A 24800-nucleotide genomic window follows, 5' to 3' on the forward strand; every position below is an offset into this window, starting at 1 on the left:
ATGATTTGATTTATATTTATCACAGTCATGGCATGAATAAACATGTACATGCAACTTAGAACGTGTCCTACTTTGTACAAAGCTTTAATTTTTGTTTTGTTGCTTCTGTTGTTGCGTGTTTGCATTTTGGTCTGTTTGTTTTGTCTTATATTGTTTTGTTGTGTTGGTTTTTATTCTAAAATTACTTACCCCATGTGTAACAATAAACATGTGGAGTTGTTGTAACTCAAAGTTAGTTCAACACTGGTTGATTTTGTTTTGTTTTCATTTTAAAATTACTTAATATTTAACTATATGTACACTCACCGGCCACTTTATTAGGTACAACGTGTGCCAAGAAAATCTCCCCCACACCATTACACCACCACCATCACCAGCCTGAACCATTAATACAAGGCAGGATGAATCCAGTTTCCCGTTCTTAGCTGACAGGAGTGGCAACCGGTGTGGTCTTTTGCTGCTGTAGCCCATCTGCCTCAAGGTTGGACGTGTTGTGTGTTCAGAGATGCTCTTCTGCAGACCTCGGTTGTAGCAAATGCTTATTTGAGTTACTCTTGCCTCTTATCAGCTGGAACCAGTCTGGCCATTCTCCTCTGACGTCTGGCATCAACAAGGCATTTGCGCCCACAGAACTGCCGCTCACTGGATATCTTCTCTTATTACGAGCAGTTGGACAGGTGTACCTAATAAAGTGGCCGGTGATTGTATAAAATGTTGGGTTGTTGTAATTCAATGCTCGGTCAAAGTTTTTTCAATGAAATTAAAACAGTTTTAATAATCTGTCAATTATAAAACTGTTAGGTTTGTCCATATTTGACCCAAGACCCAACAACCCAGCCATTTTTATTCTTACAGCTGGATTATTGGTCTGCCTTTCTCTAATTGTTCACTTCACGTTGTGACAACAGCTCAGCCACTATCACACACTGTCTAAAACACCCACTGCTCAACTACTGTTGTGAACTTTCTGGAGGAGTTAGATTGAGATCGATATAGAGGAAGATATATAGATATAGAGAAAGCAGGAGTTGTGTTGGATGTGGTGGCGCTTGGCGACTTCAGCATCCACTACAGATAAACCTCAGTCTTCAGACATGCACACTCTGCTCTCCTCTCTTCAACTGAGTGTTTACTGCAGCCGCTCATAAATTAGAGACCAATTGGATCTTATTTATACATGCTTCTGCTCCAGGACCAGACTGAAACACAATTTCCGGATGGGAAATTTCACACTCAGCCAGGCCATTTCATACACACAAAACAAAATTGAAGCCATGCATTCTAAAATAAATTGCTGGGTTGTTGTAATGCAATGTTGGAACATATATAGAAAACACAGCCATTGGGTTAGGGGCGGCTCAGTGGTTAACACTGTCGCCTCACAGCAAGAAGTTCACTGGTTCAAGTCCCAGCTGGACCAGTGTGGAGTTTGCATGTTCTCCCCCTGTTGGCGTGGGTTTCCCCTGAGTGCTTTCCTCCACAGTCCAAACACATGTGCTATAGGGGAATTGATGAACTAAATTATCCGTAGTGCATGAGTATGTGTGTAAATGAGAGAGTGTATGGGTGTTTCCCAGTACTGTGTTGCAGCTGGAAGGGCATCCTCCGTGTAAAACATATGCTGGAATAGTTGGCGGTTCATTCTGCTCATTTTGTTTGATTTGACACTGACACCTGTCATTTTAATGACTGTAAGGGTAAATGTGAAACCTCATAGGAAAAAATAACATTGTCCTGCCATTGATAAAAAAGCAAGTGCATAATCACTATTCAGGATCGAAATATGCAAATTAGCAGCTTGGATGCCTAATTATTTGCTTTCACACTTTTATCCGTTGTGTTTATTATTGCTGGAGTTCAAATCTCATTTATAATAAGTGGCTGTAGCAGCTAATTAAAGGACATCGTTAGTGCAGTACAGAGTTAAGCAATATAAGAGCCAGAAACGGATCTCACAGTATTTCCTTGAGTTGCCAGAGCAACCGCTGCCAGAGAGCAGGAAGTGGTAAAAGTGTTACTCAATTTAATTTTAATAGATGTATTTGTATGGATTCATACTGTATGCTCTGAAGCCGGGGTGTCCAAACTCAGACCTGCCAAGCTGGTATCCTGCAGATTTTAGCTCCAACTTGTCTCAAAGCACATGCACGGATATTTCTAGAAAGCCTAGTAAGAGCTTGGGCTAGCCCAGGTGTGTCTGATGGGGTTGGAACTAAACTTTGCAGGACACCAGCCCTCCAGGATTGAGTTTGGGCACACCTGATCTAGAAAGAGCTTGATTAGCTGGTTAAGGTGTGTTTAAGGGCGTTCTCACTCTAGGTGCAGTTGCCTGTAACCATGCCGAAGTGTGATTTTTAGACCATCTGAAACGTTTCTCATTCTTGAAATCATTGCACTACACAGCCAAGATTGCCAATGTGAAATAGTTTAGTGCAAGCTCTGTTTGCCGAACAACACCCATGATTTTGCAGTGGATGAGGAGGAAAGGTTACCACTTTCGCACAGACTTCACCTCATTAAACTGCAGGTAAACACTAAATTGACACTTTTAACCACTTACATTTTTGGTTCCTGTGCACTTTTTTTTAGGACCTCTAAAAGGAAGGTTTAGAAGGTTTGCTGAAGGTATCAGCTGACGTGCAGCAGGGGGTTTGCATCTTTAATAAACTATGACAGTTTGTGTTTAATGAAAAGTTAGAATAATAAATAAATCCGTATGAAACCCTTATGTGATGTCGGGTCTTCAGTTTCACACTCACACTACAAGTTTACCGCGCCAAAGCCTAACTAAATTGCGCTCTGGCACATCTCTTCCAACTGGGCAAGGGCTGGCTAAAAGAGCAGAGCACTCACACTTGTCAAACAAACCAAGAAAATGCGCCCGGGCATGGTTTGGGTAGCCTAGTGTGAGTGCACCTTAATTGATGTTGGAACTAAACTCTGCAGGATACAGGCCCTACAGAATGTCAGATTAATCAAATATCGACAAACCCAACAGCTGGGTTAACAATGTAATTTAAATTTATCAAATAAATTAACCCAACATACCGCACCTTTAAAAGGATTTTTCTTTGTGATTAGTTGACTGTTTTGGGTTCAACTCTGCAATTTTTACAATGTACAGTTGAAGTCAAAATTATTCAGTATTTTTTTTTTTATATACCCCAAATGTTGTTTAACAGATTCAGGATTTTTTCAGTTTCACAGTAATATTTGTTCTTCTGAAAAAAAAAAAAAACGTATGTTTTTTTTTTCAGACATATATACACACACATATATATATATATATATATACACACAAAGGGTAATATATAAATATAGATTTATTTCGGCTAGAATAAAATCAGTTTTTAATTTAATTTTAATAAAACCATTTTAAAGTCAATATTATTAGCCGACTTAACCCATATTATTTTCAGATTATCTACAGAACAAACCTGTTATACAATGACTTGCTTAATTATCCTAACTTTACCCTAATTAACCTAGTCAAGCCTTTTAAAGTAACTTAAAGCTGAGTACTAGTGTCTTGAAAAATATCTAGTAAAATATTATGTGCTGTCATCATGGCAAAGATAAAATTAAAATAAGTTATTAGGAATGAGCTATTTAAACTATTATGTTTAGACGTGTTGAAAAAAAATTGGGGAAAAACTAGGAGCAGGGGAGCTAATAATTCTGACTTTCACTGTATATTATAGTACTTTGCTTACTTATTTCTCTTTGTGTCTTGTGTTTTTCCAGTTGCGTTTTCTGGCCTGGGCTTCACCTCATTTTATTTGGCGGGCAAGCTGCAGTGCTTCACAGATGCCGGACGCGGACGCAGCTGGCGTCTCTGCGCAATGGTCCTTCCCCTCTACAGCGCCATGATGATCGCCCTGTCCCGCATCTGTGACTACAAACATCACTGGCAAGGTCAGAGCGTTGAGCAGTGTCCTACAAAACATTAATGCACATTAATAAACATTCATTCAACACTTTTTATTGCTCAAATTAATATAAAATTTCCCCTTATACACCCAAAAAAGTAAAAAAAAAATGTCCTTTTTGTTCAAACTACTTATTTAGTATTAGTATTATTACACTTAACAGGCCATTACAGTCTCCGATATGTTACCAATTACAGTAAAACTACACACAGCATACATTTAGTCCTTATTTGGGTTCAAAGACACGCTGTTGCTGTTCATCTAGACGGCGAAGAGGTTTGTTTGAGGTAGTGTCAAACATGGCTTGTTATTTTATTTATATATTATTTTTAAAGTGGTGGTTCCTTTGTTTTCATTCTCCTGGCTTGTTGCATGATGTATCTCTGTAAACCAATAGCATTCAGCCTTGCTCCGCCTTTTGGCACACTTTTATTATGCTAGGTACCCTTTTGGCTTGTTTCCACAAAGTGGTACAGTACGGTTCGGTACACTTATATGACCGTTTCCACTGTCAAAGGGTACAAAAAAGCAAACCGTATCACTTTTTGGGTACCCTTTGCAAAGTGTACTTAGCACAACAAAAGGGTAACAAAAGGTGGAGCTAGACCCGACGCTGAACGCTATTGGTTTACAGAGATACACCACTTGCTCATGAAACAAGCCAGGAAAATAAAAACAAAGGAACCGCCATTTTTAAAAACACAGCTGAGACATTACACCGTAATAATATACAGTATACGCTGAAAAAAATGATTGAAAGATGATTCCTTGGATTTACTCAATTTTTTTACGTTAAGTGGTTGTAAACAATTTATTTGGGCTGAATTTAAACAAACAAATTAAGTTGAACGTTATTAAACTTAGTTTGAATGTTTAAATTCAACACAAATGAATTGTTTGCAACAGTTCTGCATGCAACACTTTTTTCAGTGTATAATTAAGAGTCATGGTCGACTCTTGATAAACAGCCACAAAGCCAATATAAACAAAATCCGCCATGTCCTGCTGTTGTTTTACGAGCCTGTCTAAAAGTGCGAGCGGTTTCACTTTCTCCAGAGTGCTCGCAATCACTCGCGTGTACATCTATATCCAAATATCTAGTTATATTGAGCTCATGATAATAACGTTCTCATGATTATTGAAGTGTTTCCAACACCTGATCCTTTCAGAAATGGACAAACACGAGAGTGAAATGCGAAAAAACTAGGAAGCCGGAAAAGCAAAGGAGCAAATGATTCTTTTAGCAACCTAAACCATGAACAAACAGCTATGTTTAACTATCATCATCACCTTCTGGACTATTCTGAACTCGAAATGGCGAAATTACTTTCTAACAGAGGTCACATGTGCTGGTGAAGATTAAACATAGATATGAGAGGTTTGCTCTGACTGTGGGCTATATGTTTCGTGTTGTTTTTGAACTCAAATAAGGACTAAATGCATGCTGTGTGTAGTTTTTCTGTAATTGGTAACATATCAGAGACTGTAAGGGCCTGTATGTGTTCATGTATCTTTTATTTGTTTGTTTTATATAATTGCAGACGTTACAGTAGGCTATTTCACACTGTCATTGATCTGCAGTCATAATCATGTTCATAGAAAGGTTTGTGATGAACATTTATACACCAGTATTGATGTGTATAAAGCATCTGTTTAGTGAGAAGTGCTTCTCATATGATATGTGAGCGACCCGTACAGCTTTACTTTGACATTTCCTTGAGCGAGAATGACGTCGCCTGAAACTTTCTGTCGCACACCACACACACACACACACCATTGGTACCATTTTGGCAGTTGAAACGCAAGCTTGATAAAAGTGACCCGACCCGTACCGTACTGTACTGTACCACTCAGTGAAAACAGGCCATTTGCAAAGGGTACCCAAAAAGTAGTACTGTACGGTTCGCTTTTACAGTAGGTACCTTTTGACAGTGGAAACGGCCATAAAAGCATACCGAACCGTACCACTCAGTGAAAACGCGCCATACATAAATAGTCTTTAAAGGGCACCTATGGTGAAAAATCTACTTTTCAAGCTGTTTGAACAGACATGTGTGTAAGTATAGTGTATGGACTGTCATATTGGGGTGAAATAAACACAACCAGTCCTTTTGTTTTTATTTAACATAAAAACCAATTGGAGCCGTTTTTAGATCGACCGCAACTTTACGTAGGAGTGCTGTCCCCCCGCCCACCAATATTGATTGACAGCTGCGCGCATTAACATGGATCCGTAGTAATGCATATACTCATATCGACAAGACAGGACGGGCGCAAAGCAACTCAGTTCGCTAGGATCATCAATCATCATCAGACGTGATCAAGAGTGAGTTTTACAAGTTTAACATGTTGTAAAAAGTGTGCATGTGTTTAATGAAGTACAGCCATTCACTTCAGATTCACTTCATCAGCACAGCCGCGTCTCTCTCACTGTCTCTGTGTGTGTGTGTGTGTGTGTGTGTGTGTGTGTGTGTGTGTGTGTGTGTGTGTGTGTGTGTGTGTGTGAGTGTGTCTGCGTGTCTACGCTATGTATGTGCGTGTGTGTCTGCGCTGCGTGTCTGTGCTATGTGTGTGTTTGCGTGTCTGCGATGTGTGTGCGTGAACTCATTGTTGCAGCTCCACAAAAAATGCATCAAATACTGTTTGGTAAAGTTCTTACTGTAGTATTTCTCACAAACCTTACGTGAGATCTGCTTCCTGAGGCAGCCGAGGGCGTGTTGAGGCATGTTGATGACAGGCACATGAGAATGGTGGGCAGGGATGACTCGCCTTAAAGGCCCAGTGCAAAAAAAACAGCAACAAGCTTTTCCCAGCTATAATACAGACATTTCAAACAGCTATAATAAATACTCTGATGGGTGTTTTGTGCTGAAACTTTACAGACACATTCTGGGGACACAAAAGACTTATAATAAATATGAAAAAAGGGCCCTTTAAGTTGAGCTTTAAACAGTGCCACATTTGTGATTATGCAAAGTTCTAAAGTGAGGGTATTTCACAGTTTTGGACCTGCCACTGACAATGAGCGATTGCCCTATTGTTTATACCTGGATGTGGGGACCTCCAGCAACAACTGATCTGCTGATTTTAAGACCCTGTTCAGTTAGTGAACCTTTAAAATCTCACATAAATGTAAAGTTGCAAGAGCATTAACTGCATTAGAAACAAACAACAGTAGTTTAAAATCAATTCTGAATTTAACAGGAGGGCAGTGAAAAGAGTAAAGGACGGGTTTGTGCTTACATTTGCGAGTACTCGTCAGCATGCGAGCAGCAGCATTTTACATCAGTTGTAACTGATAAATTAAGGTTTGGTTAATTCCAACATGTAGTGCATTGCAATAGTCCAGACGAGAGCTGATAATTGCACGAATGGCTTTCTCTAGATCAAGCTGGCTTAGAAATGGCTCGACTTTTGCATGAAGGCGAAGCTGGATAAAGCTTGCCTTTATCACTGAATTAATCTGTTTAAATTTTAAACTACTGTCCAAATTCACTACCAATTTTTCATCTACATGGCTAAAATGTGTGAGGAAGCTGAGATAATTTGAGGGTAGCTCATTGTGAAGTTTATTTATTGACCTTATTCTAAAATGCGGAAGTGCGCCTGTTTTCGCGATTGTCTTAGAACTTCCGATTCAGTCGCCTATGGGAGAAATGACTAGGAATAATAAACGGCAGAAAATGGCCAAACTACTTGCTCAACAAACAAATGTTTGCATGACTACACAGACCAAGTAGCATAATGTAATAAGAAAATATTAAATTGCAACATCAAGTAGCGTAACGAGCAGTTGTTAACGTCAAAAAATGAATGGAAGTGAATGTGACCGGAAGTCGCGAGACAAAAAGATTCAAATGGCAGCGCCCGCTCGACAGCTGAGAATAAGGTGAATAAACTAATTTCGAGAGGATCACGTGCTTATGATTGCTTTCAGCTGGTGTATGATTTACCAATCAGACGATTCCTAAGCCACTATAAACACCCTGAGTTCCATATCACAACCATCTTCGTTTTGAAGAATCCCCCCTTTTCACCCCTACTCCTCCTTCTTTCCTAGATGGGCGGCACGGTGGCCCAGTGGTTGGCACTGTTGCCTCACAGAAAGAAGCCACTGGTTCTAGTCCTTACCAAGCCAGTCGACATTTCTGTGCGCAGTTTACACGTTCTCCCCGTGCTCACGTGGGTTTCCCCCGGGTTCCCCTATTTCCTCAAACCGTCCAAAAATATGCAACTTAAGTTAATCGACTAATCCAAATCATCACTATAGACATACTCCTAGTAAGTAGTTATCTCTCAAGAGCAATCACTGTTCATTAGCTACTACAGCAGGGGAGTTCTCCAGATATACCTGAGCTTAAACTCTCCTCTTGCCTTGCAAACGGGAGGGAGCCCCGCGCTCGAGGATCTTATGAGCTCAGGGCTCTCTCCCGGGACAGCATGCAAAACAAGCTTTATAATCAATCATCAGCTAAGTGTGAACTCTTGAAAGGCAGGTTTGAGTTGCCAAACATAATGCATTCTGTTTTGTCTTCGTTCAGAGAAAGAAAGTTCTGCCACAGCCAAAGTTTAATGTCAACCAAACATCCATTTGTGAGTAACACACTTTTATAAGAGGAGTTGTATATTTGTAGACAGTACACAACATAGTCCTGCCTTTTTAGAGCAAAGTTACTGTATATACAAGCTTTGTTGGAGATACTTAAAAAAAATGAAGACACACAAAGCATCAGCAGTTGTTTTGCGAGCTTTAATATCAGCTCTACAGCCCACTAGCTTGCTAGATGTTTTTTCCCACACCGTAATCAATCACGTCTGTGTGTAATCCTGATTCACCATGGAGCACAGCCATACTATCACCATCAATAACAGAAGCCACATGATGCATCCAATGAGAAGACTGAATCACCAAAGGAGACATGACATGATATGATGGGGAAGGATGTGAAACCAGCTAAGAGGATAAGAACACAGTACGGCTCATTGGCTTTCAGAACTCTGTGTATTTGTGATATTTGGGTTTATGACATATACAGGGGCATAATAACCCTCACACACATTTATGGGTGATGTATATCAGCTCATATTCATATTGTCAGTGGGTATAGGCTTGTCATCAACCAGTTAATCACGTTTTGTGTCCCCTAATCTTAAATGTTATGAGTTTATGAGTTATCTGTTCATCCATTGCTCCTATTGTCTAAGGCAGGGGTGCTCAACCCTGTTCCTGGAGATCGACCTTCCTAAAGAGTTCAGCTCAAACCCTGATCAAACACACCTGAACCAATTAATTAGGACCTGAACAGCACTTGATAATTACAGGCAGGTGTGTTTATATGGGTTGCAACTGAAATCTGCAGGAAGGTCGATCTCCAGGAACAGGGTTGGTCACCCGGGAAGCGATATCACAAGGAGTCCACTTCATTTTAATATACCGTTGAAGTAAAAATTATTCCCTCATCTTTGATTTATTTCTTTTTTAAATGTTTCCTAAATGATGTTTAACAGATTCAGGAATTTTTCACAGTATTTCCTATTATATTTTTTCTTCTGGAGAAAGTCTTATTTGATTTATTTCAGCTAGAATTTAAACAGTTTTAATTTTTTAAACCCCATTTTAAGGTTAATATTATTAGCCCCCTTAGGTAATATTTGTCTCCAGAACAATCCACTGTTATACAATGACTTGCCTAATACCCTAATTTACCTAGTTAAGCCTTTAAATGCCACTTTAAGCTGAATACTAGTATCTTGAAGAATATCTGGTCAAATGTTGTAGTGCCATTTCATTGCCGCTATTGTTAGTAGAGCAAGCAAGTTTTGTACACGTAAAGTCAGAGTCCTTAGGAAATATAGATGCAAATAAAAACATCTTTATTTTCCAATCAACATAATTCCTTCACCAATTTTCCTTACTCTGTAATGCACACTTCTCTGTTACCTTACATTAAGTTGAGTTACGATATGCTGAGTTACGATACGGTCAAAAACTGTGTGCTTTCTACCAATGCTCTCTTACTCCATGCAGTAAGGCCACAGTTATTACTCCTACTCGCACCTTGTGGCCAGTCGCCAATATACAATGTATGGCTCCTACAAATGTTATGTGCTGTCATCAGGGCAAAGATAAAAGAAATCAGCTATTAGAAATTAGTAAGCAAAACTACAACTGTGCATTCACACCAAAGGCGATGAGAGGATCAAAGTGCGCTCTGGCCGCCCTGGTGACAACGCTGTCTGCATTCACTGCACCACGGGTGAGAGCGTCAAATTTGCTACATTGATCTCATATTTAAAGCCGTCGCCGTTCTGACATATCAGTTACATTCCTGCATAAAAACATGCTTTCTAGCATGTAGAATGTTGTTGATCAAATTCAATTAACAATGGAAGATCAAGTTCATCTTTAAAGTCTGAATATTCTGAAGCAGCAATACTCGTTATAGTTAGCATGAGATTCCCATTTTTTAAAAGAAAAAAATAACATTGATGCACATCAGTAACTCAGCAGTAACTTTTTCTAATGTATGTCCTTGTGAGAAAAAAAAGTTCACAGGACTGTGTTCTCTGGACTCCTCTCAACCAGTGGACGTCTACATTTCGACTGGTTGCCCCTGAACCACATCATAGCTAGAGCCAGACGAAATCTGCGAATGTTTTTTGCTATTTCTGCTGAGAATTTTGGTAAAAGTCTGCGGATTTCTGCGGAATTATTTTGGGAGTTTCATAACTAAACCCTAATATATGAAATTAAAAAATAATATCTTTTTAGCTCTTATTTAATGTTTAAAATGCAAATCCTATTGGATTCACTTTATTTGGTAAATAAAGCAAGTTTGTCATAATATCTTTAGTAAAAGACTGTACACTGCATTGTACATAAATCAAATGAACATTTTCAGATTAGTCAATAATATTACTGTAATTAATTTTAAAAACTGAATATAGATTTACACACATTTACTCAAGTAAATAAACAGAATTAATGATGGGCTAAGAATCTGCGGAAAATCTGCGGAATTCTGCGCGCTCAGATTCCGGGTGGGCCTAGTCATAGCTCATTACCCTAAAATGGATTTCAACTCTCCTCGAAGCCCACACTGGTGAACATACGCAGTGCCACTGCATCGCTATATTAATGCCAGCTACCATTGAAAATGAATGACAACCGGCTACTTTGAGGCTCTCGCCGCCTTCGGTGTGAACGCACAGATATGTGTTGAAAAAAAGTCATCTTTCTGTATACAGTGGGGGCTAATAATTCAGGACGGTTAAGGGTACATGCTTATGACTCAGAGGGGGGGGTGTTGTGGGGGGAATGTGCCACACGGAGTCAATGAATGAAGACCGGGGGGTTGCTGAAATAACTGGGGGGGGTGTGCGGATCGTGAACTGAAGACTGGGAAGGGGCGGCGATCGCGAACTGAAAAGGGAGGGGGGGGGGTATGCTCATGAATCCGAAAAGTGGGAGAGTTGTGGGTGCTGATGATCACGCGAAGGTGACTTAATTGGCTGGGGGGGGTGTGGGCTGATCACACGGGGCCCCCCATCACAACCACCCAACCCCCGCCCCCCTTCAATTCCACTATAGCGCATGTGTTTGGACTATGTGGGAAACAGAAGCACTCGGAGGAAACCCACACCAACACGGGGAGAACATGCAAACTCCACACAGAAATGCCAACTGAACCAGCTGGGACTCGAACCAGTGACCTTCTTGCTGTGAGGCGACAATGCATAACAATGTGAGCTAACAAAATAAACATTGTAAATATTGATTACACTTTAAATTTGATTTGGAATGATTGATTGGAATGTTGATAGAGGAACACGTCCTGCCGTACTTGGTGAAATCCCACTCAATTCCCACTCAAAGAGATGTGCTGTATGACTTTAGAAGACTTCAAATCTGTTCTCAAGTCATTTGGAGTCATTTTCTCGATGTTTTCCTCACTCCACAGTGTTTGTACTCATGTGCTTTTATTCTGGACAGGAGCCGTGTGAATGACATCTCTTTATGAAACTCATTTTCCGGCTGAACTATTTCTGCAAGCATTTTCCCCCCAAAGACTGCAGTGTGAACATGACATTGTTGAAAAGTTGCTCTTAACTGTTAAGAGCTTTCCTGCACAAAAACAGCCGGCCGTGATAATTATATCCCTACAAACCTGCACGCTTTACATTTTTTATATTGTTACATTATTAATATGCTTATTAACACTTAAACGTGTAATTTATAAATTTGTGTATATGTTCCTACAACTGGGCAGCATGGTGGCTCAGTGGTTAGCACTGTCACCTGACAGCAAGAAGATCACTGATTCGAGTCCCAGCTGGGCTAGTTAACATTTCTGTGTAGAGTTTAAATGTTCTCCTCGCGAAAACGTAAAAACCAGTCAGCTGTAAGAAATTTTCTTTTTCTGTATTGCTTTGACAACACTATGGGTTGGGTTTAGAGAAGGGGTGATCAGGTCAATCGTTGCTTTTGAAAACACTATCAGTTGGGTTTAGGGAAGGGGTGATGGAGTTTTGAAAACACTGTGGGTTGGGCTTAGGGAAGGGGTGATCGGGTTTTGAAAACACTATGGGTTGGGTTTAGGGAAGGGGTGATCGGGTTTTGAAAACACTGTGGGTTGGGTTTAGGGAAGGGGTGATCGGGTTTTAAAAACACTATGGGTTAGGTTTAGTGAAGTGGTGATCGGGTTTTAAAAACACTATGGGTTAGGTTTAGGGAAGGGGTGATCGGGTTTTAAAAACACTATGGGTTAGGTTTAGTGAAGTGGTGATCGGGTTTTAAAAACACTATGGGTTAGGTTTAGGGAAGGGGTGATCGGGTTTTAAAAACACTATGGGTTAGGTTTAGTGAAGGGGTGATCAGGTTTTAAAAACACTATGGGTTGGGCTTAGGGAAGGGGTGATCGGGTTTTGAAAACACTATGGGTTGGGCTTAGGGAAGGGGTGATCGGGTTTTGAAAACACTATGGGTTAGGTTTAGGGAAGGGGGTGATTGGGTCAATCCGTGCTTTTGAAAACACTATCGGTTGGGTTTAGGGAAGGGGATAATCAGGTCAATCCATGTTTTTAAAAACACTATCGGTTTTGTTAAGAGAACGGAGTGATTGGGTCAATCTGCTTTTGAAAGCACTATCGGTTGGGTTTAGAGAAGGGGGTGATCGGGTTTTGAAAACACTATCGATTGGGTTTAGGGAAGGGGGTGATCGGGTTTTGAAAACACTTTAGGTTGGGTTTAGGGAAGGGGGTGAACGGGTTTTGAAAACACTATCGGTTGGGTTTAGGGAAGGAGGGGCCGGGAATTGGTCATTCAGCCAGTTGGTCTGTAGTGGCTTCTGGTGGATTTACGTGAGAACAGCAGGCATGAATTGCACTCGCAAGAGAAATTTGTGATCTAAAAAAGCATACACAGTATTTCACGAAAAACAAAAACTGCAAATAAACATAGCTTCTGAGACGTGTTTCGCTCTGTCCAGAAATGTATACAGGTGTATGTATCAATAATGAGCCTGGGTTGTTTTTTTTTTTTACTAATACACATGAACCATTTAATGGGACACATAATGCAAATGACCAAAAGCATTGGAGAACAAGAAGAGCTCCTGAGCAACCATCAATATGTGACGAGTAGGCAGTGAGAATGTGTTGCAAGTAGATAGCTATAACCGTGACTTTATATGGACCTGTCCCTTGAGGTTTGCTGGGTAGTAGAACAGAACTAATCTGAACAATAGTGGCACAGGCCATTAAACTTGATGACTCCAATCTGGTCCAAGTAAATACAAGCTGTGGACTCACACAAGCTTGACCTGTACGGATACGCTATATATGTTTGTTCCAGGGGCAATTTATCAGTCCATCCTTAAAATTAGGTTTCAGTCATTTGATTTTATTTTGGGCTTCCGCTTTGGGGAATTGAATTGGTTCGAGGCGTTTATATATGCAGGTGTTTGTCGGTGTGTGCGGCACAACTTATTTAACAACCTCCACAATCCCGGTGCTTTACTGCTTCCTTTCAGGGTGGCAAAAACCATTTAGAGAATTGTGTTTGCTCGAGAATCTTGAGTCGCTGGCAAAACATTCTTTTCCCAAAGCACTAAAAGTCCCAGCTTAGGAGAGGCCCTGTGAGATATAGCATAGCCTTAGGGTAAATAATGCCTTTGTTGCCTATAAAGCTTTGTTTGCTGTAAAATACAATCCAATGTTTTTTTGGATTATTTGTATTATTCATGAGAATGACAGCTGAAATGGAATGAAACACTGTGGTTTAAAAAAAGGCATAAATAGGGAAAAGTTTGGAAAACGAGATTTAGAAATGTGAAAGATGTACACAATACTACAGTATAATACTGGGAAGCTTCATTACAATTTTAACAGAACAGAGCTTTTTTCATAAGCAATAAATTGACTTTTATTGTTATCAAACATAATTCACTAGTGGGACTCAACTCAACACATAATGGATCCCTTAAGCATTATTGAATACAAGATTTTCATGGTATTTTGTAAACTTTTACTGGAAACTATATGTTTTTAGAAACTATATAAAGTTGAAGTCAAAATGATTGCTAATATTAATATGTTCATAATAATGTTGACCTTTAAAAAAATAGTTGTAAAAATATTTGCCTTCTCTATTAAACATAACTTTTTGTTGTTGTTGTTGTTGTTGTTGTTGTTGTGTTCAGAGATGCTCTTCTGCATACTTTGGTTATAATGAGGTAGGCTGTGGTGTTGACTCGATGCTCAATTGGGATTAATGGGCGATTAAGTGTGCCACGAAAATCTCCCCCACACCATTACACCACCACCACCAGCCTGAACTGTTAATACAAGGCAGGATGGATCCATGCTTTCATGTTGTTGATGCCAAATTCTGACCCGACCCTCTGAATGTGGCAGCAGAAATGGAGACTCATCAGATCAGGCAACGTTTCTCCAATCTTCTATTGTCCAGTTTTGGTGAGCCTGTGTGAATTGTAGCCTCAGTTTCCTTTTCTTAGCTGACAGGAGCGGCACCCGGAGTGGGGTGCCTCATCCGCCTCAAGGTTGGACGTGTTGTGTGTTCAGAGATGCTCTTCTGCAGACCTCGGTTGTATCGAGTGGTTATTTGAGTTACTGTTGCCTTTCTATCAGCTGGAACCAGTCTGGGCATTCTCCTCTGACCTCTGGCATCAACAAGGCATTATATTTTCTCTGTTTCAGACCATTCTCTGTAAACCCTAGAGATGGTTGTGCATGAAAATCCCAGTAGATCAGCAGTTTCTAAAAATACTCAGACCAGCCCGTCTGGCATAACAACTATGCCATGTTTAAAGTCACTTAAATCCCCTTTCTTCCCCATTCTGATGCTCAGTTTGAACTACAGCAGATTGTCTTGACCATGTCTACATACCTAGATGCATTGAGTTGCTGCCATGTGATTGGCTGATTAGAAATTTGTGTTAACGAGCAGTTGGACAGGTGTACCTAATAAAGTGGCTGGTGAATGTATATAGTATGAATGGATGAGTGTATGTATGGATGGATTAATACAGGGGTGTCCAAACTCTCCAGAACCGAGTTTGGGCACCTCTGAATTAATAGATGAATGGATTAATGAATGAATTAATGAATTAATTACTGTCCATCAAATTCAGTTCAGTTCATCTTCATTTCTATAGCGGTTTTAGAAGATTATGACAAAGCAGCTTAACATAGATGAAGTTCTACTGAAAACGTAAGGTTGTCATCGGAGTTATTAGCCCTCCTGAATTATTAACCCCCTGTATATTGTTACCCCGATTTTCTGTTTAACAGAAAGAATATTGATTTTTTTCAACATATTTCTACACGTAACTCACCGGCCACTTTATTAGGTACACCTGCCCAACTGTTTTTGACCATGTTCATCCCTTTATGACCACAGTGTACCCATCTTCTGATGGCTACTTCCAGCAGGATAACACACCATGTCATAAAGCGCGTATCATATCTAGCTGGTTTCTTGAACTTGACAATAAGATCACTGTATTTAAATGGCCTCCACAGTCACCAGGACTCAATCCAATAGAGCACTTTTGGGATGTGGTGGAATGGGAGATTCACATCATGGAAGTGCAGCCGACAAATCTGCAGCAACTGTGTGATGCTATCATGTCAATGTAGAGCAAAATCTCTGAGGAATATTTACAGTACCTTGTTGAATCTATGCCACAAAGGGTCAAGGCAATTCTGAGGCAAAAGTGGGTCCAAGCTGGTACTAGTAAGGTGTACCTAAGAAAGTGGCCGGTGAGTGTAGTTTTAATAACTGATTTGTTTTCTCTTGGCCATGATGACAGCACATAATATTTTACTAGATGTTTTTAAGACACTAGTTATATATATATATATATATATATATATATATATATATATATATATATATATATATATATATATATATATATATATATATATATATATATCTTAAAGGGGCTAATAATGCTGACCTTCTTTTTAAATTAAACATTGCTTGTATTACAGCTGAAGTAAAACAATTAAAACATTTCCCAGAAGAAAAAAATAATACCGCAAAAAAAAAAAAGAAAAACTGGCTCTGTTAAACATAATTTGGCAAATATGAAAAGAATATTCATTCACAGGAGGACTAATAATTTTGACTGTATTATGTCTTCACTTCATAAACCCTGACGTTATTTTCCCCTCACAGATGCTTTTGTCGGGGGAGTGATCGGCCTGTTCTTCGCCTACATCTGTTATCGGCAGCACTACCCGCCGTTCCTGCACATAGACTGCCACCTGTCCTACGCCAGTCTGGCTGCTGCCACCGTCCACAACATGCCAGCCTCCCAGGACCAGCCTCTGCCCACGGATAATGCCACCAGCTTGCCTCTGGAGGGCATGACGGAGGGTCCCGTATGACTAATAGAGACCGGAGGCTCCCAGTCCTCTGAACAACGTGGTATGAACCACACTTGACTGGCACTTCAACATTCCAGTGAATTGGACCATGCATTTCATTTAGTTTCTTCTTGTTGATCATCCCCCGCACTCAGTTTATCAAGCAGCGGGTTACTCAGATTCCTTATACCTAATTTAATTGGTCACACTTTACTATAAAGTTGTATGCAACCCAGGCTCATTACAGAAACCAGGTCTGTGTTTGTGGAGACAGGAAAATACGTAACCGGAGGTACGTCTGTTCGCTGATTTTTTTTTTGCAAATCCACCAGAGGCTGCTGTGTACACCAGGGGTCACCAACCCTGTTCCTGGAGAGCTACCTACCTGCACATTTCAGTTGCAACCCTGAACAAACACAACTGATTGTAATTATCAAGTGCTGCTTTAGGTACTATTAACTGGTTCAGGTGTGTTTGATCAGGGTTGGGACTGAATTCTGCAGGAAGGTAGCTCTCCAGGAACAGGGTTGGTGACCCCTGGTGTACACTTTTTGATAATCTAAAAAATTCTCTCACGCATCCTCTTCACGTGTAAATCCACCAGAGGGCGCTATATACACTTTAGCCAGCCAGGGGTGTGTTTCCGAAAACCATCGTTAGCCAACTTAGGTCGCAAGTTGCACCGTTACAAACATAGTTTGTTGGTTTTAACGTTTCCCTAATCAATCATTCCAACGAACATTTGCAAATTGCAAACTTGCAACTAGTCTTCAAGAGCTGTAGTAAGAAGCAGAGTTACTGGTTGTGTATTATTCCCAGTTATCCCCCCTAAACCCTATTCCTTTCGAACAATCCTTTTTTAACATTATAACTGGGTTATCTCTTAAGGCCTTAAGGTCATCTCTCTTATGTGTAATTTGCATTGCAAGTATTTTTACAGTTCAGTGTTAGCAATTTTTATATTGACAATTGCGCTCCCTTTGCAGTGCACTTTAAAAACATTTATGCCATTTTTAACACAGCCGTGGATCATGACGAAAGCTGTAGATGACCATTATTTACAAGCAGAATTTAGGTTACATCTTCAAAGCTTGTGAACACAAAAATATATAGCCAAAAAATAAGAAACAAAAATATATAGCCAAAAAATATATAGCCTATGTTAATGGTTTTAATTTATAGTAGGTTATTTATTAAGAAATATATCTGTATGGGTCTGTTGGTTAAAAAAGATTTCTGAGGTGGTTTGAATGTGTCGAATTGTAAAAGTAAACATTTATTATAAATAAAATAAAATAAAATTAAAAAAAATTTACAAGATCCTACTTAATTATAATAACAACAACAATAATAATAATAGTTATTAATATTATTAAATTAAATTGGATTTTTCTTCATTTCTTTATAAAAAGCCTACTGTAAATTACAACCAATAACGATCTATATGATTTATATATGAGATACAAGACTTCACACTTATCTCATGATTTATCAATGCAACGTACTATGAAAGTTCAGCCGCGAGTTATGTCATTGTTTGGGAAACGCACCCCATGCCAGCTTGCTGTTGACCGACTGACTTACCAACTGATCTACCCACCCCATGCCTAAACCCAACCGATAGTGTTTTCAAAAGCAATCTACAAAAAAAAAGCCGTCACGAATGCGTGATTTCCACATATTTTCAGCCGATTGTTTATTTATTTTATTTTTTGTTTTTGTTTAATCTGCTTTTCTTTTTCGTCACCGCACTCAGACCTTGTTGTCGTGGTCCACTCCGTTCCACATCTCAACTTTGCTGATTATGCAGCGAGCCACTGGTCAAATTGGCAACAGCAGAAAAGCAGTCCAGACGGTGGCAAGCGGTCAGCTGATACACTGAAAAAAAATATTCTAAGATGATTCCTTGGATTTACAATTTTTTTTTATGTTAAGTGGTTGTAAACAATTTTTTTGCCTGATTTTAAACAAACAAAGTTGAATATTACAAAATTTTGTTTGTTTAAATTCAACACGGCAAGGCAGTGGCGCAGTTGTTAGTGTTGTTGCCTCACAGCAAGAAAGTCGCTGGGTAGCTGGTTCGAACCTCGACTCAGTTGCCGTTTCTGTGTGGAGTTTGCATGTTCTCCCTGGGTTCGCGTGGGTTTTCTCCGTTGCTCCGGTTCCCCCCACAGTCCAAAGACATGTGGTACAGGGGAATTGGGTAGGCTAAATTGTCCGTAGTGTATGAGTGTGTGTGTGTGAATGTGTGTGTGGATGTTTCCCAGAGATGGGTTGCGGCTGGAAGGGCATCCGCTGCGTAAAAACTTACTGGATAAGTTAGCGGTTCATTCCGCTGTAGTGACCCCGGATTAATAAAGGGACTAAGCCGACAAGAAAATGAATGAATGAATAACTTCAACACAAATAAATTGTTTGCAACAGTTCTGCAGACATTTTTGGCATCAAAGAAGCCGTCGGAGGCGTCATACCGCATCATAGCGTCGTTTTAAAGACAAAATAGCCAGACGTACCTCCGGCTACATAATTCGCACTCTCCAGAAATGTAGACAGGGGTACATATCCACAATGAGCCTGTGTTGGTTGTATTAGTTAATGTAAGTTAATGCTTGAACAAACAATGAGCAATACATTTTATTACAGTATTTGTTCATGTTAATAAAAAACGCAGTTCATTGTTAGTTTGTCAACACACGCATACCTGTCAACATTGGGATGTGAAAATAAGGGATATCCCCAAATTACTAAATATGTTCATTTGGAGCTGTTTTATTGTAAATAAACTATTAAATAGTCAGTAATATGTTTTAAAATGATTATTATTCTGATTAAAGAGCAACGAATGAATCTCTCATTTATTAAGATTTTATTTTATTACATGAAATAAGAGGTGTCACTTTAAAAATGCACACATCTAACATTATAAAGAAAAGCATTCGACTGCTTTCCTAACTTTTTATGCTCATCAAAATGAGATGGAATCGCGCAGTTTTTAATATTTATTTATTTATAAGTGTTTTCATTCCTAAACAAAGCGAAAGCACAGAAGACTCACGTTTTAGAGCAAGGGCGACCCCTGGTGGTTCGGCGGTATGGGTTGCGTATAGGGAGGCTCGGCTGTTCAGAGAAGATTGAAAATACGGGAGAAATACGGGAAAATACCTTTACGGGATGATAGCGGGATCGAACAGTAAAATACGGGAGAATCCCGGGAAAACCAGAAGGGTTGACAGGTATGCACACGGCGCATTAACTAATGCTAACAAGCATGAATTTGGATGTTAATAATGCATTATTAAAGGTTGAACTATGACTAATAAATGCTGTACAAGTATTGTTCATAATTAGTTAACACATTAGCTAATATTAACTAATGAAATCTTATTGTAAAGTGTGACCATTTAATTAATGAATATCAATGTTCGCAGGTTTGAAACTGGGAAGTGTGTTCACTTTCTTAGTGCAAGAATCTCTCTCTCTCTCTCTCTCTAACCAAAAAAAGATACTCAGTATAAAGAGTAGCCAGCGGTGGTAATCATTCTTCAGCCCAGAATATGCCATTAAATATACCGAGCTACCAGCTCTTAGGGTGCAACATTTTTCACTGAAGAAGAGCCTTTTTAATAGGTGCGAAAAAGTACACTTTAGCTTTTAATATGTACCTCTTAAAGTGCTAATATGCTGCTTTTTTGTGTGTGAAATAGTGTATAAGTGTACACCTTTTAAAAAGCTTCTGTACCAGAGACCACTTACATCCCCTTTTTGAGACCATCAGAGAGTTTTTGAAGGGTCTGCCTATGATGGAAAAAGCACATGAGTGCACTGAGACGTTGATCTCTGACTTAAATACGAATTCTAAGAGATTTAACACTGTAAGACCCAATGTAAGACCCAATATTACAACATTTCCCTAATGTAAAAAAGGAAATAATGCAAAAACACATTTATTTCTGTATTAGAGGCTTCTATTGTAAAAAAAAAATGCTTTGTTTCTTGTCCAAATATTTATACATTTTTAAAGCAAAAAGCATTTTCTAGACAAGCATAAAGTATTGCCTTGTTTTGAGAAATAATTTGCTAAAATTGCAATAGAAATATACGAAAACACGCCAATGGGATAAGCAAAATAATGTTGCTTCTCTGTTTGACATAAGATTATTTAGCTTGCCTCATTGGCAGATTATTTCACTTGTTTTAAGGAAAAACTCACTTCATTTTGGCTTATTATTTCTGAATACAGGACAATATTGTTTGCTTGTCTAGAAAATGCTTCTTGACTTAAGGATTTTTGCATATTTGGACTAGAAACCAGACAAAATCTAAGCAAGAAAAGCATTTTTGCTATGTAAAAACAGCATCTGAAGGGTGAAATAAGTTGTTTTGCTAAATTTGGGTCTTTCAGGGTTAATTAAAAACTTGGATTAGAATCCCAACTTGATTATTTTGCACTCCTCTCCTTTTTATTTACGTTTTGCATGTTAACAGCAAGAGCTCCGCCATGTAACACACACACACACACACACACACACACACACACACACACACACACACACACACACACACACACACACACACACACACACACACACACACAAAGACCAGACGTAGAGGAAAAATGGTGGCAGAACAGACTCATTAGCAAAACAAAACCAGGCATTATAACCAATTTAGACAACATTAAACTGTGGGTTTTTGGACAATGGATGTTTTAGTAGAAGCCGGTAAATTCCATGGTATGACTTTTTCAATTATTTAGTTCCCAGCTATCAAGTCGTCATCCAATTCTCATTTAATTCCATTGTATCATCATAGTCATTTCTGATAAAGGATATAACATATAAATTTATAAAGTTACTATGATAGATAATGATGAAGAAGTGGTCAATGAGATGGTACCTTTAAAAAGATGGACACATTTGTACCTAAAATGCACACATTAGTACGTAAACCTAACCCTTCTGCACTGTTCAAATTGACTACCCTTTTGATAAGTTCGGTAGGAAACATCCACTGAATTAAACTGCTGTAAAAATGCAACAAATTAATAAAGTTTTTGCATAAATCTGTTAATCAACCTCAGTTCTGACCAAAACTACTAAATCATTTAGGATTTTAACTCTTTAATTGCCAAATTCATAAAGGATGTCAGTCATTTGGTGAAAAAAACACACACAAAATGACGTGTTTTCAATATAAAATATCACAGTCTTGGACATGTGAATAATTAATAACAACATTGGCTTTGATGCATTGCTAGATTTTCATTTCCCCCTTAATTTAATGTTGGTTGTTGTTTTTGCCCCATTGACTTCCATTATAACCACATTCGATGATGCATGAATACGCATCCTTTGTTTTTGTTGTCGTTCTGACAGCTGAGATGCATATTTTGATTTTCTCAAACACATTAAAATACATTAAGTGTGCAAAGGTCACTCTCACACACTCACAGATACACACACTTTAATTTGCTGCTATACTCCATATAAATCCAGTCTTTTTGCACAGGCCTAAAGGGTTAAGGGTGCCAACTGATGATCAACTGTAAAAATAACACATTTTTACCTCTTCCCAACAGGGAAAGCCAGCAACAATTAAAAATGCATGATTATATGGTGTCATGGCTTTGTAATCAAACAAAATGTGGTTATAATGGAGGTCAATGGGGCAAAAAAACAGACACCAACAGTAAATTAGGAAGAAAAGCATGAAAATTAATTAAAAGCAATGTTATTTCACTTGTCCAAGACTGTGATAAAAGGAAAATAATTTTTATTTTGAAAGTACATCATTTTGTGTGTTGTTTTTTCAGCAAATCAGGGACATCATATGTGAGTTTGGCAATTAAAGAGTTCAAACACTGTCATTTTCTAGGCAATCTAGTAATTTTGATTAAGACAGGTTGATTTATGCAACAATCTGTGTTGGTTGATTTCCTCCAGGTACTTCGGTTTCCCCCACAGTCCAAACATGCACTATAAGGGAATTGTATTAACTAAATTGGCTTTAGTGTATGGGTGTTGCCCAGTGCTGGGTTGCGGTTGGAAGGGCATCCGCTGTGTAAAACATATGCTGTAATAGTTGACGGTTCATTCCGCTGTGGCGAACCCTAACAAATAAGGGACTAAACCGAAAGAAAATGAATAAATGAATAGGCTGTGAAATACCCTGGACAGACGGCCAGTCCATCACAGGCTTACATACAATCAGACTTACAGGCAGTTGACCATCTCCAGTTCACCTCTGCATGTCTTTATATTGTATAGAAAGCAGGAGCGCTTGAAGCAAACCCAGTCATTCTTCATCCCTCATTCAGGTTTTCATCAACTCTCATTTCTCATCCTGGACTTGATTAGAAACTGCGATACAAGGAGGTAATGTGAGAACATGGTGAGAAAATGACACACTTCTGTAATCACCGCAGCAATCTACTAAAATAGCCGATCTGAAAGCTCACAGTGTAATTGTTCCTATAATTAATTCATCCATCTTCACTGCCAGTATTGCTGGATTGCTCATTTTAAAGGACAGTTGATCTAAAAATGAAAATGACATTAATGTTATAGCATCCAAAAATTATTTGTCATTAATCAGCTTGAGTTTACACAGTCTACTGCCTCCAAAAGGATAAAAAAAAATATGATATTTTTCTTGTGGAGTTGTGAAAGTTTTTATTTTTGATTTTCTATTATATTTTTCTTACTTTATTTAGAGGCTCACTATTGGTCACGTCTATTGTTATGGTTAGCCTATATTTTCCATGCTATTTTACTCCTTTCCAGCTGGCAGTCATATATATTAAAACATTATGATTTTGAACATTAAGAAGCATAAGTTAAACACCTTAAAATAATGGTCCATTAGTTAATATTAATTACTAATAGCAATACATTTATTTATTAATCTTTGTTAGGTTATGTTAATTAGAGGTAGTATATGTTAACTCAGAATGCATGAACTAATGTTAACAAGCACAACGTTGGATGTTAAAGGTTCAGGACACCCTGGAGAACTTTTTTTTATTTATATTAACAGATGTGTGTGTGTTGAACATCAGTTAAGACAATGTTAGCACCTGTCAGCTTTAATTGTGGGGAAAACTGGATAATTTTGAGCTTTTGTCAGCTAATTTCAGCTTCCAGGTTTAAAATGATTTTTGGGGCGGGATCAAAATCGGCGACGTAGTGCAGTACTACAAGTGCAATGATGACGCGTCGGTTTCTCATTATTATTCAGAGCAGAGTTTTCTTATCCTATGAGAAGAGCCGGCTGCTTAATTATTCATGAGACCTGCCAGTGTCAAGCCCGAGCTGTGAGACACGGACCCAAGCACACAGTATTTAGCCGTTCATGAAGACTCATATGCGTTTGTTTCCATGATCCACGGGGTTTGTTGCATGTTTTCCCCCGCGATCTTGTCAGGGCCGATCATACAGCAAAGCTGTGTGTGTGCTGCTAGCATTTTTGTCAGGAGAGCAGCACGAGAATTAGAGAATGGCGGACGTTGACTTTTATCAGGAGTTCGTTCACATTCAGACACATCGCCGTGCTGCTGTGTTTGCCTAAATCCTCCAGATTACCAGCAGGGTTATTGGTTAAAATAGACAGGTCAGGAGAGTCTGAGTCTGCTGGATACGGGGATCAAGGGAGAATCCTCATTTATAGTGTTTACATGAACACATCTTTACAATGATATAAATTGTGGTTGTCTGTATATGAAATTACGAATAACAAATGTAGCAGGGCATTAAATCACTGTTCATTTCTTTGCATTTTAACTTTGTAAACTATAAACTCATGCGTCTCCTCACGGTTTGTCTCATTTTTGTGAGATAACTGACAACAACAGTTGTTCGCTCACGTTCTCCCCTGCTGGCCACGCCCACTCCTGCCCGATGCTCGCGGAGCTCCACCCCCATTAATCATGCATCTTTTGAAAAAATTCTGAAGTAGACTTTAACCGAAAGTGGGGGGTGT

At 39.0% G+C, this 24800-nt stretch overlaps 2 protein-coding genes across 2 annotated transcripts in view; both read left to right on the forward strand.

The window, feature by feature from the left end:
* The window catches only part of plpp4 (phospholipid phosphatase 4), a 126385-nt gene extending 107943 nt beyond the window's left edge, over positions 1-18442 (forward strand). Inside the window, exons 6-7 of the mRNA XM_087278977.1 lie at positions 3745-3915; positions 16633-18442. Coding sequence (XP_087135103.1) covers positions 3745-3915; positions 16633-16844 — 383 coding nt within the window. The 3' untranslated portion in view covers positions 16845-18442. The remainder of the gene's footprint in view (positions 1-3744; positions 3916-16632) is intronic.
* arfgef3 (ARFGEF family member 3) overlaps positions 1-24800 on the forward strand; it is a 973876-nt gene that overhangs the window by 201400 nt on the left and 747676 nt on the right. The window lies entirely within an intron of this gene.

Source organism: Danio rerio, chromosome 13, assembly GCF_052040795.2.
Source record: "Danio rerio strain M-AB ecotype USA chromosome 13, GRCz13ab, whole genome shotgun sequence".
Classification (NCBI taxonomy): Eukaryota; Metazoa; Chordata; class Actinopteri; order Cypriniformes; family Danionidae; genus Danio; species Danio rerio.